The following is a 15,459-nucleotide window of genomic DNA, read 5'->3' as shown; positions in this document are numbered from 1 at the left end:
GGGGGGGGGTCACGTAAACTTTTCCCCAAAGTGACAATTTCTTCGGTCACCATTTTCTTTCACTGTGATAACCTTTGTTAGATGTTGAATGTTTGTTCGTGATTGATTGTCAACATGCAAATGTAATTAGGTCAAGAAATAAATTAAAAAAAGTAACTTAAACAAAATTTATTTCCTTTCAATTTGAAGCTAACATTTTATTGGGTCAAAAAATTTAATAAATATAAAAAAAAGTAACCCCCATTTTTACAATCCACGCCCTCTCCTTTGTGTTAGTATATCATATGTATTGTTTTTGTGACCTCAGCGTGATACTCTTTATCTACGACACAGCTTCTTAATGACGTTACATTAGCTTCTTCAACGTTTGTCTCTCCATCGAATAAGTTAATTTATATAACATTCAATGTAAAAAAAAATCTACATTAAACAATTAAATCATTAAATATATATTAGATATATTTGATTTTTATTAGAATTACTTTTAAAATTATACTTGTGAACTATTGATGTGCTATAATGTACACGAACAATAAATAACATTCAGATTTGATTATTATGCCCCAAACCGAGATTGAATGGAAGGTGTGGCTGCTCATACATGCCTAATTTTCAATTCTTACCGATTGACATAAAGATAAAGACTATTACTCATTCTAAATACTATGAAATTTTGCTGTCAACTTGTCATTGTCACTGTTGTACCTAATTATTTTCAGCTAAGTTACTATTGGTGCCTAATTTACTTGTAGGATAATAGAAAGATGATGATGTTGGCATGAAATTGGTTATGGTATACTCTCTCCTTTAACGTCGTTAAACAATTTTTACGCTTATTAACAAATTTTTGTATTATTAACAAAAATAATAATCAAAAGAAAGAGAAAAATTATTTTATTAATAATAATAATAATTAAAAGCATTATCAAAGAAAAAAAAATATTATATTGAAAATTAAGACTGATATTTATTGAGACTACTTTTTTAAAATTAAAATAATACTTATTTTAGAGGGGAAAAAATCCCAAAAACTAGTGAGGCGAGAATTTGGTATCACTTGGTAGCTTAGCTTCAAGCCTTCAACTAACTGCTGATCTGAATAAGGTGGTGGCATATGCCGACTTCAAGTAGGCATGTATCCGTTAACTGCTGAATAAATGATGGTGGTGGTGTCATGTGTGCTACAACTAAATTAAAAAAGTCAATCTTCAATAGTAATTCATAATATTTGTTCTTTAAAGTTTTTATTTTCTTTCAAAGCTTTGTTTGTTTTAAAAATTATGATAAAATTAAACATGTTTTTTTCTCTTCCTTTATCCCTTATAAAAATCAAAAGGGTTCATCCTTTAAGTGTAACTGAAATTTATATTTAATTTATTATTTGTTAAAAAAAATTAAATTTTTGTAAAAAAATATGTTTATAATATTCTAAACACATAAATTAAAAATTATTAAAATATCTAAAGAGTGTATATTTGTTGACTTAACAACAAAAATTAAAATTGTTGACAAGAAAATATTATACGAACTAAAAGTTGAATATAATTTTTATAAGACTTAAAACAAAAATTGAACATTTTAAGAGATTATAATAATATTTAACCCTTGCATCCAAATAAAAAATTAAAAAATGATTTTTAACCCTTTAAAAATAATTAAATATAAAAAATTAATAAAATTTTTATTTTGTTTAGACAAATTCATAAATAAATCCACCCTAACAATATAATAAGTATTTATCTGTGAGATTTTAAATAATTGATGGTTAGATATTATTGTAATTGATAAAACTTTAAGGTATAGTTGTTGCTCACTTACATGTATTCTTAATAACCCGTGCTTTTAGGATTTAAAAGAAAATTATGTTGAAAAACAAAACTAAACTTTATAGTTGTTAAATATATAATTTTAATTTTTTAAGATAAAATTTATAACAATAACATGTGTCTTTAACATATTTTTTTTGTATATTTTCTAAAAAAAGACTTAAAGAGAATGATGTGTGCTATAGCGACTTGTACTTTAAGTGAGATCCAAGCTTACTAATTTGGTGAATCGTACATAATCCATACAAATTTAAGTTGTCAAGCGAGTCAATTTTTTTAATTATAAATATATATTTTTTGATACTGTATATTCTATTTTTAGTAGTATTTTTGATATGGACTGCAGGAATTAAAATTATGACGCCAAGCTAGCTAGATATTGATTTTGATTGGTAAGAAAGGGCAATCAATATTACGTAATCATTAATTACAATTATTGTATTTATTATTCTGTTAACAAAAAAATTAAGACAGGAATAAAAGGAAAAGTAGCGGAAGACACACCCAAATAGTATATTTTATCGCAGAAAAGCATTATTCTTTATTATGAGTATGAATATGTTATGGGTATGATGGTAGTTAAATGCAAGTGATGATGTAGCGGATATTTTTTTTGACTCAAGATGTAGAGGATATTGAGAGCGTAATTAAGGATGAAAGTAGTAAGAGTGAAAAAAATGAGAAATGAATCAAAGTGAATGAATAAAAGATTTTTTTGCTTGTCACGTTATTAAATACCACCAAATACGAAATTTCAGATTAAATTCAAAATATGATATTTAAGTTAATAATATTAGTGTTTATGGATTGAAGTAATAGTTGAATAAAAGGTTTTAGAAAGAGAAGAATTCCAAATTCCAAATTCCAAATTCCAAATTCCGATTCCGACCAAGAGGCAAGAGCAAAGCAACAAGTGTGAATGTGTCTCGGTGTTTGGTTTGCAGTGGAGTGGAGTGGAGTGAGTTTTCTTTTTCTTTTCATTTTTTCCTATTTCATTCGCATCGCATAGCATGTTACTAGTACTACTACTGCTAAATACTAATTGATGATGATGTGGTTGGTACTTTCGATAATCATCATTATCATCATATCAAAAGAAAGCAAACAAACACTCAAATTCAATCATCCCATACCACACAAACAGACACACGCACATTTCAATTCAAGATTTCACACTTGCACTTTGGAGCGCCAAATTTAAATAAAAATAAATAAAAAGGAAAACCGTATCCTATTAGCTATTTAAAAATAATAATAAAATTAGGCGGAAGAAGAAGAAGAAGAAAGAGAGAGGAATATTGATTGATTGATTTCATATGATATAGGCGGTCAACTAAAAAAGAAGCTCACCTTACTATCTATCTATCTACTATCTCATAATTTTGATCTCATTTTCTCACAGTGAAGCTAACACTAACAACATTAACTCTGTTCTGTTCTGTTATGTTATGTTTTGTGTTGTGTCAGATCTGCTGCTGTAACTGAATGGAGAAGTGAATGAATCAAGCGCGCAAAAGATGAGTGATCCAAGAAGGCTCCACTTGAAGAAGGAACTCACTCAAATTCGTAAGGCTTCTCGTGTCTTAAGGGATCCCGGCACAACTTCTTCATGGAAATCCTCAAGATCTACTACTCTCTTCAGGGATCCCAACAACAACTCTTTCTCTGCTAATAATAATAATAATAATAATAATATTAACAATGAAAACAACAACAAGGTCTTCTTATACAACTGGAAGAACAACTACAATTCCTTCAACCAAGAAGAAGAAGAAGAAGAAGAAGAAGAAGAAGATTCTTCTTCTTACTCCCTTCTTGCAAGTTTAGAAGACAACGGTTTCGATTCCAAGAGTGACGCTGGGACCCGCCCTTCCTTTTTCCTTAATCATAATAACAAGAAGAAGAAAAAGTGTAACAAAAACACAAACCCTCATTTTGATTTCTTAACAAACCACACTAAACTCTTAACCCCTAATTCCAACAAATTACTACACCGCCATTCTCCGTTTACCAAGGATGATTCCGACTGTTATTCTAACTCCGTTTCTGGCGCTTCTCCCATTCTTCTTCGCAAACTCAAACATACCAATCAATCTCGTTCTTCCTCCAACTTCATTAGAACAAGCCCTAAAGATGACTCTTCTTATTCCTATAGTACCCCTGCATTGTCAACTAGTTCTTACAACAGAACTTACGCTCGTCGCCGCCGTCACTATCCCAGCACAGTTGGATCCTATGACGGTACAACCACTTCCGTCAATGACGGTGATGACGAGATTGATGACCGTTTGGATCTGCCTGGTCGTCAAGGATGTGGAATTCCTTGCTATTGGTCTAAGAGGAGTTGTTGTTCTCCTTCTCTTTCTGATACTTTAAGGAGGAAAGGTAGCAGCATTCTCTGTGGAACTCAATCTATGTATTCAAGACACAGGAGATCTTGTTCAGCTTCACACAAGAGGAGAATGCCTTTGAGGAGTGCTCGTGGAGGTGGAGGTGGAGGTGTTGTTCCTTTGCTCACTAGTACTAGTAGTGGTGATGTTAGACAAGGTTCATCTATTGGAATTGGTAGGAGTGATTATGAGGATGATGATGTTTCTACTAACTTTGGAGAGCTTGATCTTGAGGGATTAAGTAAGTTGGATGGAAGAAGGTGGTCATCCAGTTGTAGGAGTCAAGAGGGAATGGAGATTGTGCTTATCAATGCGGAAGGGGAGGAGGATGAAGAAGGATCCTCCGAAAACGGTAGGAGTTTCATTCACAAGTATAAGCCTTTGTTCTTTGGTGAACTCATTGGTCAGAATATTGTGGTTCACTCACTCATCAATGCTGTTTCCAGGGGCCGAATCGCTCCTGTTTATCTTTTTCAAGGACCGCGTGGGACTGGTAAAACATCAACTGCCAGGATATTCGCTGCTGCCTTGAATTGTGTGACTTCTGATGAAAGTAAGCCTTGTGGATACTGCAGGGAATGTGCTGATTTCGTTTCTGGTAAGAGCAGTGATATGATGGAAGTTGATGGAACTAATAAGAAAGGAATTGATAAAGCTAGGTATCTGCTGAAAAGATTGTCAGTTGGGTCTTCTTCGGCAGCCTCTTCGCGATATACAGTTTTTGTTATCGATGAGTGTCACTTGTTACCCTCCAAGACATGGCTGGGATTTCTCAAGTTTCTCGAGGAACCACCTCAGCGAGTTGTATTCATATTTATAACATCCGATGTTGACAATGTGCCACGAACAATACAGTCTCGATGCCAGAAGTACGTTTTCAATAAAATTAAAGATGGGGACATTGTGACCAGGTTAAGGAAAATATCTACTCAGGAGAACCTGGACGTGGAAACAGATGCACTGGACCTTATTGCCATGAATGCAGATGGTTCACTTCGAGATGCAGAGACAATGTTAGAACAGCTAAGTTTGTTGGGGAAAAGAATCACTAGTTCTCTTGTTAATGAACTTGTGAGTTTGTTGTGACTATTTTTCTTTGAAATGAAACAGTTCTGATAATGCTTTTGATTTTCACAGAAATTTTTTATTGTGGTTGCTTGGATATCATTTACAAATAATAATGCTGTTTCATATTACTTGAAACAGGTGGGAGTTGTTTCGGATGAAAAATTGTTGGAACTTTTGGAATTAGCAATGTCTGCAGACACTGCAGAGACGGTGAAAAGATCCAGAGAATTGATGGACTCTGGAGTTGATCCAATGGTTTTGATGTCTCAACTAGCTGGTCTTATTATGGACATCATTGCCGGATCGTATACGGTCGTTGATACCAAACCTGACGGTTCATCCTTTGGAGGTCGAAATTGTGAGTGAAAGCTCTGTTTCAAATTGATAAGATCTTTACTTTTTGTTATTTATCATAATTTTTGCATTGATATGGTGAAAAACCTTTAAAACATAGAGAATAGCTTGGGGTGTTACTAAGTTCAGTGCCATTTCTCATTCAAAAGTTTAGTGTAACTGAAAAGTAGTTCACTAACTCATCTAAAACAGAAAGTGTATTGGCAAAGATGAACTAATAATAGCATTGTCTTGCTATATAATACTGTTTTATCATGAAGCACGAGCTTATGGATTCAGTGTGTGTAGACCAAGTTAAATATATCATCTGTTTACCTTTATGTGACCTACTGTTTTTCATTAGTACAAGTAGTTTACACTACTAATTTATTATTCAGGTTTAGTATTGCATGAAATTGTGAAAGCTGGGCATATTAATATGTGATCTATAATGGCAACTTCTTGTTATTTGATCAGATAATTCACAACTGCTTGTTTCTATTTCTTAAAACGTTTTACTTTGTAATTTATGGAGCTTCACAATTGTCAGCTGGGAAACTGTCAAATCATTGACAAAGAAAAGTCCTCCAGTATAATGAATTTCGACAATGTCATTTGGGTCTGCTTCCTGATCTTGTTTTATGGTTTTGACCTTTAGGCTTCGGTACACAATATCAATACACTACATGTTTAGAGAAGGTTACATCTGCTTTGAACATTTTCTCCTATATGTTTGGAGTGCTTCGTAACTCTTTTGATTGTCATATGTGTTGTATGCTTAATACTGATAAAATCCTACATTTGGATGATTATTGACTTATGCACTTGGATTTCATGCTCAGTGAATGAAACAGAGTTGGAGAGATTAAAGAATGCTTTGAGGCTTCTCTCAGAGGCTGAGAAACAGTTAAGGACTTCCAGTGAACGCTCAACATGGTTTACAGCAACTCTGTTACAGCTTGGTTCCGTACCTTCTTCAGATCTTACTCAGTCAAGCAGCAGCAGGAGGCAGAGCTGCAAAACAACCGAAGATGATCCATCAAGTACTTCAAGAGACATTACTTCTTTCAAGCACAAGTCAGACCTCCAATATACGCCTCACAACTCAACATCCCCTGCTTCCCACCAAAAAGCAGTAAACGGCATTTCCGGCCTTCAAATGGATACGTCCAGCTTGAAATCAAAGCCGTCAAATAGCCCGGTTATAAATGATGGCTCTACAGTGGTCTCATCTGATGATCTTATAGTTGGGAATGCAATGTTTAGATGCATAGATTCAGGGAAGTTATGTGACATATGGGCATGTTGTATTGAGAAATGCCACTCTAAGACATTAAGACAGCTGCTACACAATCACGGAAAGCTTGTGTCCATATCTGAAGTTCAAGGTAAGCTAATAGTATTTTTTTGCTCAAAATTTATTGCTGATGTTCTTGCTTCTAATCAAATGTTTTTTTGTTTCAAACCTAGGTCTACTAAGCTCTTCACATTTAAAAAGCAGATACTAGATGCTTTTTATTGCTACAAATTTCAAATTCTTAAGCTGTCAGCGATTCACTAATGAATCATTTTTACTGATGATAACTATCCATTAATCATCTGCTAGTTGTTTTCTCCTGTATGCACTAAGCAAAGCATGATTTTACTTGCTTTTCATTATTGTTTCTGCATACGTCTCTTTCAGTTCAGTTATGTCTAGTTCTATCATTAAAAGAAGCTAATGACACTTTGGCAATTAGTAGATATGCATAAGAATAACATTAAGTTCCTAGCAGTATAAGATTTTTTAAAATAACATACGACAGTTATCCCTAAAATAGCAGAAATTATCTTAATATGTTATTAATGCATTATTTTTCCCTCTAAGCAAATTTGTACATATTCTAACAGTTCTTTTTCATCTAATATTTTCATCTTTGTTGACCTTCTTTCTTGTTCCTTTGCAGTATCACATCTCTCTCTGTTCTTTCCCCTCATTTATTTTTTTCTCTTTTACACCTCATTACTAAGTCAGCTTTTGTTTTGTCATGTATTGTTTTCCAGTCCTAATGTGTAGTTCTTCTAGCAGGTGTACTTGTAGCATATGTTGCGTTTGGGGATGGAGATATTAAACTTAGGGTTGAAAGGTTTTTAAGAAGTATTACAAACTCATTGGAAATTGTTCTTAGACGCAATGTGGAGGTCAGAATTATCCTCTTGCCAGAGGATGAAGGTGAAAATCAGGTTAATCTGCCGGGTTTAAAGCAAGCTGCATCAACAGGGGCAAGTGAGGAGGAACATAGGCTAGGTCATGTGAATGGAACCGAGTCTTTTTCAAGTTTACCTGTTTTAATGAATGGAGGTTCATTAGATATTGTGGCGGAAGGAAATGGCGTGAGGGAAAGGAGACGGGATAATCCAGTGCAGAGAATTGAATCCATCATTCGTGAGCAAAGATTGGAAACCGCCTGGTTACAGGCTGTAGAAAAAGGTTCTCCTGGATCATTGAGTCGTTTGAGACCTGAGAAGAATCAAGTCCTGCCTCAGGATGGTGCTTATTGTGTAAACCCAATGGAGTCCATGGATTCAACAAGATTTTCCTCTCATCAGCATAGGGATGATGACGCAAATAGTGATCTTAAAATTTTGGCCCTTAAAAATGGAAGGGACCCACTGAAGGATCAGGTTGGTAAAAGGGCGGAGTGCTATCCCATGCCCCCGAGTTTATTGCATGACAGCAGTTTAGCAATAATAGCTGGAAAAGATAACATGTAAGTCTTCCATCAATTGTGCAATCTGTCTCTCTTTTAAACTATGATTAGAAACTATAGCAAATTGCTTGGTGAATTCCTTGCCTGATTGGTGGACAAAGTAGCTGTCATGTTTAGAAAGTGTTTCTTGGATGCACAAACTAATAATTTCTAGTAGGATTTTTTCTTTAAAGAGGAAAAATGATCCAATGCTTTTAATAAATCATATGGAAATTATTATAAAATGTAGAATTGAAATGGTAAGTATTGGGAAAGAATTACTGATATGTGTAAAGAGTGGGATATTTTTGGGATTTTGGCTTGTTTTTAGTTAATTCCTTGGTGCTTTATATGCCTACTTGACAGTTATAATGGCTGACATGCATGCTTGTGGTATTTCGAATATTACTTTAGTATCCTATTTCTTGCATTCAGTGCATTGTATATATACATAATATGGAATGATTATCCATCATTCTGATGATAGTTTGTATATTTTGAATTTTTCTGTTTGGGGCTCCTAGAAATTAGCTGACCCATGAAATTAGTTGCATGCTTGAGTACTATCCTGAAATTTCTTTTGCAATTCGTAATTTTAAGAGTTTAATTTTAAATGCTCTATTTTTATTTTATTTTCATTGTAAACAAAACTTAAAATGAAACCTACAACTCAAGCTCTATAATGTGGCACAAGTTCCTAACTCTTAAAAAAACACAAAATTTGACTTGCTTGTGTCAAAAATCATCTTTATTTGTTGCTTACGGCCATTGTTAATTATTTTTCTGTAGGGGTTATGAATCGGGTTCAGGAGCTAGAGGTTGTGGATTTTTATGTTGGAATAATAACAACTCCAAGACCAGAAGGGCAGTGAAGGTAACTTCATTGGTCTACTTGTCTCAATAATAACAATAACAATTTGTTGTTTGATCGAACTTGTTATTTTCTGTTGAAAATAGGTAAAAGGCACACCAGTTGGAGCGCGTAAAGCTAGGCGTTTTACATTGTTTGGTGAGTGTGGTAAGAAGCCGAAGAAAAAGGAGTGTAAAAGATAAGGTGGCATTGGTTTGGATATTCTTTTTCCTTTTGTTTTTAGTAGAAATTTTCCCTACTTTTTCTTTCTTTTATTTGATTGGGGCGATTCTTCAAGGATGCGAGAGTGAAATGTGAAGGTTATTATCCATGTAGTTCAGCAGCTTCTACTTCTGTTCTCCTTTTGCTTCATCCTTTGTTTATGGAATTAATAAAAAGGAACAGTCAAACCTTTTTTACTTTTCTATATTCATAATTTAGTTGCTTTAATCATTCTTGCTACTTTATCCTTCCAAAGACAAGTATCGTTTACTTTCAAGTGACGGATAACTGTAAAGGCTCTAATACAAAGGTTAGAATTCTATATGTATGTATAAAGAGAAAAGCTAACAAGTAACAACACTCTAGCACTGTAATTTGTTTGTTTCAACTGAACAAAGTAATAAAAGAAGAAAAAGAAAGATGAAATTGATTTCAAACTAATGTGGTAAAAGATTATAATAGTAGAGTTTTCATGAAAAGCTGGCCTAGTTGTGAATGTGAACGAGCGTGCACATAAAGTTACTTTGCCCGGAGCACGTAAAGCTTAGTATATATTTTTTTCTTATAAACTAAAAAAAAAAAAAAAAAAAACTATTGCATGTTGAGAGACATGTGATGTATTGCTTCGCAGAGTTACGGATTCAATCTCCGTTTATGCAATTGAAGGAATAAATATAAATTTTTTGTAAGTATTTAAAAGATTTTCTTTAGTATATAAATTTTTTGTAAGTATTTAAAAGATTCTCTCTATTTTTAAAGACATGTGATATTGCTTAAAATGTTACAAGTGTCTATCTAAGTGTTGATAAATTTTTTTCAATCATCTGATTTCTATAGAGCTTTATAGCCAACTGTAGTAATTGATATTCATTCTCTTTTGATTGATTAGTCTAAATAGGAAATGCCATTTTAAAGAATGCATATATATTTGTAGTTTGGTTCATTCAAAAACATCCAGCCAAAATTACCCGTTCTTCTAGAAATTAAGTTGAACATTTTGTCATTGTGGATGCCACCAAGATTCATATCCAAGTGGAATGATTTAATTTTTTGTTAAAATAATTTAGTTTTGATTGTTGTTTTTTATGGTTCAACCTCCTTATTTAAGATAGTTTGGTTCAATGAAAGAGATAAATTATTGGAGAGAATGAAAAAATAAATTTTAAAATATTGTGTTCCGTTTAAGAGTAGATAAATTTTAATAGAATTTGAAATCTAAAATTATTTTTCACCTTTATAATATTTAAAATCAATTTATATATAATATAATTTAAATCAATATTCTCTCTCCTCTAAATCTCTCTATTTTTTGAGGCTATGGAGGCTAAAATTAGCTTAGAAGAGAGAGATTTGACTCCTCTCTCTTACAAAAAAGTAAATCAAGCCACTAAAATTTATAAAGAAAATGTTATAATTTCACATTTTATTTTTACCCCCGATCACCTCCAACCAAAATAACTTTAACCAAAATAACTTTTAAGACTTGTTTACATTGTTTAAACATTTTATTTTGTAAAATATGTCATTTTGAATTGTTAATAAGATAAGTGAGACACATGAAGTGAACTAAAGTGGTCAATGAATTATAAGAATAGATTAAATGTTAGTTAAAAATAATAAAAATAATTATTTTGATATTTTTATTCTTTCTAATCCGTTTATGCAATTGAAGGAATAAATATAAATTTTTTGTAAGTATTTAAAAGATTTTCTTTAGTATATAAATTTTTTGTAAGTATTTAAAAGATTCTCTCTATTTTTAAAGACATGTGATATTGCTTAAAATGTTACAAGTGTCTATCTAAGTGTTGATAAATTTTTTTCAATCATCTGATTTCTATAGAGCTTTATAGCCAACTGTAGTAATTGATATTCATTCTCTTTTGATTGATTAGTCTAAATAGGAAATGCCATTTTAAAGAATGCATATATATTTGTAGTTTGGTTCATTCAAAAACATCCAGCCAAAATTACCCGTTCTTCTAGAAATTAAGTTGAACATTTTGTCATTGTGGATGCCACCAAGATTCATATCCAAGTGGAATGATTTAATTTTTTGTTAAAATAATTTAGTTTTGATTGTTGTTTTTTATGGTTCAACCTCCTTATTTAAGATAGTTTGGTTCAATGAAAGAGATAAATTATTGGAGAGAATGAAAAAATAAATTTTAAAATATTGTGTTCCGTTTAAGAGTAGATAAATTTTAATAGAATTTGAAATCTAAAATTATTTTTCACCTTTATAATATTTAAAATCAATTTATATATAATATAATTTAAATCAATATTCTCTCTCCTCTAAATCTCTCTATTTTTTGAGGCTATGGAGGCTAAAATTAGCTTAGAAGAGAGAGATTTGACTCCTCTCTCTTACAAAAAAGTAAATCAAGCCACTAAAATTTATAAAGAAAATGTTATAATTTCACATTTTATTTTTACCCCCGATCACCTCCAACCAAAATAACTTTAACCAAAATAACTTTTAAGACTTGTTTACATTGTTTAAACATTTTATTTTGTAAAATATGTCATTTTGAATTGTTAATAAGATAAGTGAGACACATGAAGTGAACTAAAGTGGTCAATGAATTATAAGAATAGATTAAATGTTAGTTAAAAATAATAAAAATAATTATTTTGATATTTTTATTCTTTCTAAAAGTGTAGATAGTTGCTCATTTCAAAAATGTTTTATCTCTTTTTTTTTAAAAGAAAAATCTTGAAAAGTAAAACTAACACAATTTAAAAAAAATATATATATATTCAAAGAAAACGTGGCCTTAGGTATTTTACCTTGGTTTCATTATTTGATTGAGTTTAAAAAATTATAACAAAAATTATACAAGTGTAAGTTATCAATCAATCATAACTAAAACTATTATTTGAAAGAAAAAAACTTAAATACATCTTGAATTTTATTAAATATTCAATTAGAAAATCAAGATACATGACTAATAAATATATCAGGTGTTAAAGATTCTTTAAAACATTTGAAAATCGAGACCTTTATTATGTTTGCCAAACTTGGTTAAAGATTCTTTAATACCATCAAATTGCATGCGGCTCTAGTAATGAAAGTAGGTTTCTCCTACCATGCGGAAACACTTCCCTTGGTTTAAGCAAGAGCCATGTGTTTTTACACAAATCTCAATAAGTTACAGAGTTAACTAAAAAACTTGTATACAGTTTGAGCTGCCAGACACCATGTTGCATTGTTGCAGGGCAAAAAATAATAATCTATTGAAGAAAAAATGTTTAATAACGATTTCCCTTCAACTGTGAGATTGGCAAAACTTTATTAAGAACTTTCCCCAGAATTTATATTCAATATTCTCTCTGCCAGTAATAAATCATCAGGTGTAGTCACCTGCAAAACATCCCAAAGAGTTTATATATTTTGTATCAAGGGGCATTACATGCTTCAGTGCCAGTGTTCTAAAAAAACACTTCAGTACTAGTGATAGATTAAGTCAAAACATGTACAAAATAAAATCCAAGATCATTGTTATACTAGTGAATTTATTTTTTAAATGAAAGCTAACTTTTGTCGAAAAAATCATTTTTGAATAGTATACATGATTTAGGATACTTTTATTGTGACAAATAATTTAGGATACTTAATATGTTAACAAAATAAAGTGAGAACAAGAAACAAATCAAATATGAAATATAAGTAAGACAAAAAGTCAGCTGGTTTTAAATAGACTAAACAAAGCCATAATTCTACTTAATGGGTCCAACCTAAGATATCTTAGTCTGAAGCCCAAAAGTGCAAAGTTTTCAAGCATCAAGGGTAGGGATTTATATGGGCGTGGGTCGACCCGCCAACCTGATCACCCAACCCAATCCGAGTTTTACTCGTTCTCAGTCACTTTCAGGTCCGACCCGTTGAAACTTATTTATATTTGGTTCAGGTTCTTATTTTGTTCTACCAGCCGCGTCGCTGGTGCCACGTTCTTCTTCTGTTCTGCAAGTGCTCATAACTTATATTTATTTAAATATTATATTTTGTTATAGTTTTGCATATGAACTGAAAGCTTATGTGAATTTAATTTAAATTTTTTACATTTGTTAAATACAAAATTTTTTAGTTAAATATTATTTATAAGCAAAAATGATGTTTATGCAAAAGCTTATGCTTATAATGAATTTAGTTTAAATGTTTTACATTTAAATCTATGAGTTATGTGTAACGATGAACTTATTAAGTGTTTGGATTTGAAGTGCTTTAACTTTTTGCAGATTCTCAATTGTTCTATTCCATAATTTGAGGAACTTGTTAAGTGTTTGGACTTGAAGTTGACATTGCTTAGAATTATGAATTTTCATATTTTATTGATTCACTGTTGTTGAATTTATTTATGTATTTGAAGATTTTTGGATTTATTGTTTTGTGTAGAGGTTGTTGGCTTTTTTAAAGAATTGAATAGTGTGACTGAAATTCTATAGTTTTCGAGACATTCAAATATTAAATATATTTTCATTCAATATATTTTTAGTAAAATAAAAAAACAAGTTATTATTTATGTATAACCCGTCAACCCAATCCAACTCGTTCTTGATCGAATCGGGTCGGTTCGGGTTAAATGAAAAAATACGGGTTTAAAACATAACTCAACCCAAAGATAATCGATCGGGTATGGATTTTGTCAAAACCGGCCCAACCCAACCCGCGTACACCTCTAATCAAGGAGAAGTTTGGATAAATAGCTTAGATGAGCACTAATTCTGTGAATATTTATCAATTCTCATAAGCTCAGATGCTTTTTCTGTGCTAGTACTAGCGCATCATCCGCTGCTGAATGATATAAGTTACAGATTTAAGTCTTTGTGTAGTTATATAGAATAAATAAATGGCTAACCATCAAGTATCCAAGAGAGAATATAGTTGAGTACCTTGATGTTGGTATAAGATCCTTCGGTGATATAAACAGGATGTTTAAGGTGCTCCACAATAGACACATCGTCAGTAACTTCAAGACCTTCTCTGTGAAGAAGGTTGCACATAAAATAGCTGTTAGTTTCTGAAAGGGAACTTATTTTCTCAACATTGTTGCGGATAGCAAAACAAAAATCTCTAAACTTTTTATCGCAGATTCTGACTTTATCACGGGTGAGGGTGACTCACCCGGCTGTCCAGTATGTGTCTGTATAGCTCTTTGTTAATAGAGTGGTGACAGTGTGATTTTAATTCTTAAGGTTTATAAATAACTGTAGAATAGGATACTTTGCAAATAAATTAGGCTTAAGAATAAGAAAGTACCTATTTACAAGCTCAAAGCCTTCCCTCAGCAAATTGGGTTTGATGACCTGCAAGAATGGATAAGCATTGTAAATAGTTGAGTAAGTTTTCAAAAATAAATGAGATATACACTGTCATGTATTGCAGCTTGACCTGTGGAGTCTGCATCTCCCATAGCGTTTTTCTGTCCAATGTTCTAACCACAAATGATTCAGTATTTGCCTGCCCAAAGATTAGTTTACGAATATCATTATATACAAGTCCATTAAGGGAAAAGGACTAAATTACATGCATATATACATCCAAACACAAAATGAAAATTTCATTCTTAATTAAAAGACTTTCTAGTATGCACAACTATGTTCATAGGTATTAATACTTAATCAAGTATGAACAAACAAAAATGCAACTAAGATTAATAACTTGCACCAAAATTATTTTAGAAGGATGTTAGTTGTGCAAATTTACATGGTTTAAAGTCAAGAAAATGACTAATTTCCCTAAAATTTAGTGTTTATTAGTATTTTGGGGGTTTTTTTAGTTGATTTGTTTCATCATTGAAGTGCACCTTGATATGATTCCTTATTGTCTCTTATCGTTGTGGCAAGAAAATTTAGTATCTAGGCACTAAATTTTCAATGCCTACGCACTTTAGGGTAGGAGAAAGAATGCTGATGTAGCAGAGAGAGGGTGTGGATTATCTGTGTGATGAATTTTGTTATATTTCGTCGCGAGGGAGATTGAGGGGTATCTTGGACAGTTGGAGTTTTTTAAGGACGGTAGGCTTTATGCCAGGGAA

The 15,459-nt window shown here is 31.9% G+C and overlaps 2 protein-coding genes across 4 annotated transcripts in view; one reads left to right on the top strand and one right to left on the bottom strand.

Moving 5' to 3' along the window:
- Positions 1–2,645: 2,645 nt before the first annotated feature.
- Positions 2,646–9,646, top strand: LOC101493429 (protein STICHEL). 2 transcript variants are annotated; one of them, XM_004499300.4, is made up of 7 exons: positions 2,646–2,784; positions 3,294–5,287; positions 5,423–5,642; positions 6,460–7,005; positions 7,686–8,367; positions 9,136–9,220; positions 9,304–9,646. In XM_004499300.4, exons 2-7 carry the CDS (start codon positions 3,344–3,346, stop codon positions 9,397–9,399), a joined length of 3,573 nt encoding a protein of 1,190 aa, XP_004499357.1. In that variant the 5' UTR covers positions 2,646–2,784; positions 3,294–3,343; the 3' UTR covers positions 9,400–9,646. The 2 variants fall into 2 exon arrangements, with proteins under 2 accessions (XP_004499357.1, XP_004499356.1); XM_004499299.4 differs by lacking the exon at positions 2,646–2,784 and having other exon boundaries at positions 2,880–5,287.
- Positions 9,647–12,484: 2,838 nt separating this feature from the next.
- Positions 12,485–15,459, bottom strand: part of LOC101493955 (2-C-methyl-D-erythritol 4-phosphate cytidylyltransferase, chloroplastic) — a 6,242-nt gene continuing 3,267 nt past the window's right edge. The window contains exons 9-12 of one of the 2 annotated variants that reach the window (XM_073363815.1): positions 14,814–14,882; positions 14,682–14,728; positions 14,315–14,405; positions 12,485–12,785 (exon numbers count right to left, since the gene is read on the bottom strand). In XM_073363815.1, coding sequence (XP_073219916.1) covers positions 12,717–12,785; positions 14,315–14,405; positions 14,682–14,728; positions 14,814–14,882 — 276 coding nt within the window. In that variant the 3' untranslated portion in view covers positions 12,485–12,716. Of the gene's footprint in view, positions 12,786–14,314; positions 14,406–14,439; positions 14,566–14,681; positions 14,729–14,813; positions 14,883–15,459 lie in introns of those variants that run through there. The other variant, XM_073363816.1, reaches the window with a different exon arrangement.

Source organism: Cicer arietinum, chromosome 7 (genome assembly GCF_000331145.2).
Source record: "Cicer arietinum cultivar CDC Frontier isolate Library 1 chromosome 7, Cicar.CDCFrontier_v2.0, whole genome shotgun sequence".
Taxonomy (NCBI): Eukaryota; Viridiplantae; Streptophyta; class Magnoliopsida; order Fabales; family Fabaceae; genus Cicer; species Cicer arietinum.
This window is presented reverse-complemented; position numbering and strand designations above follow the sequence as displayed.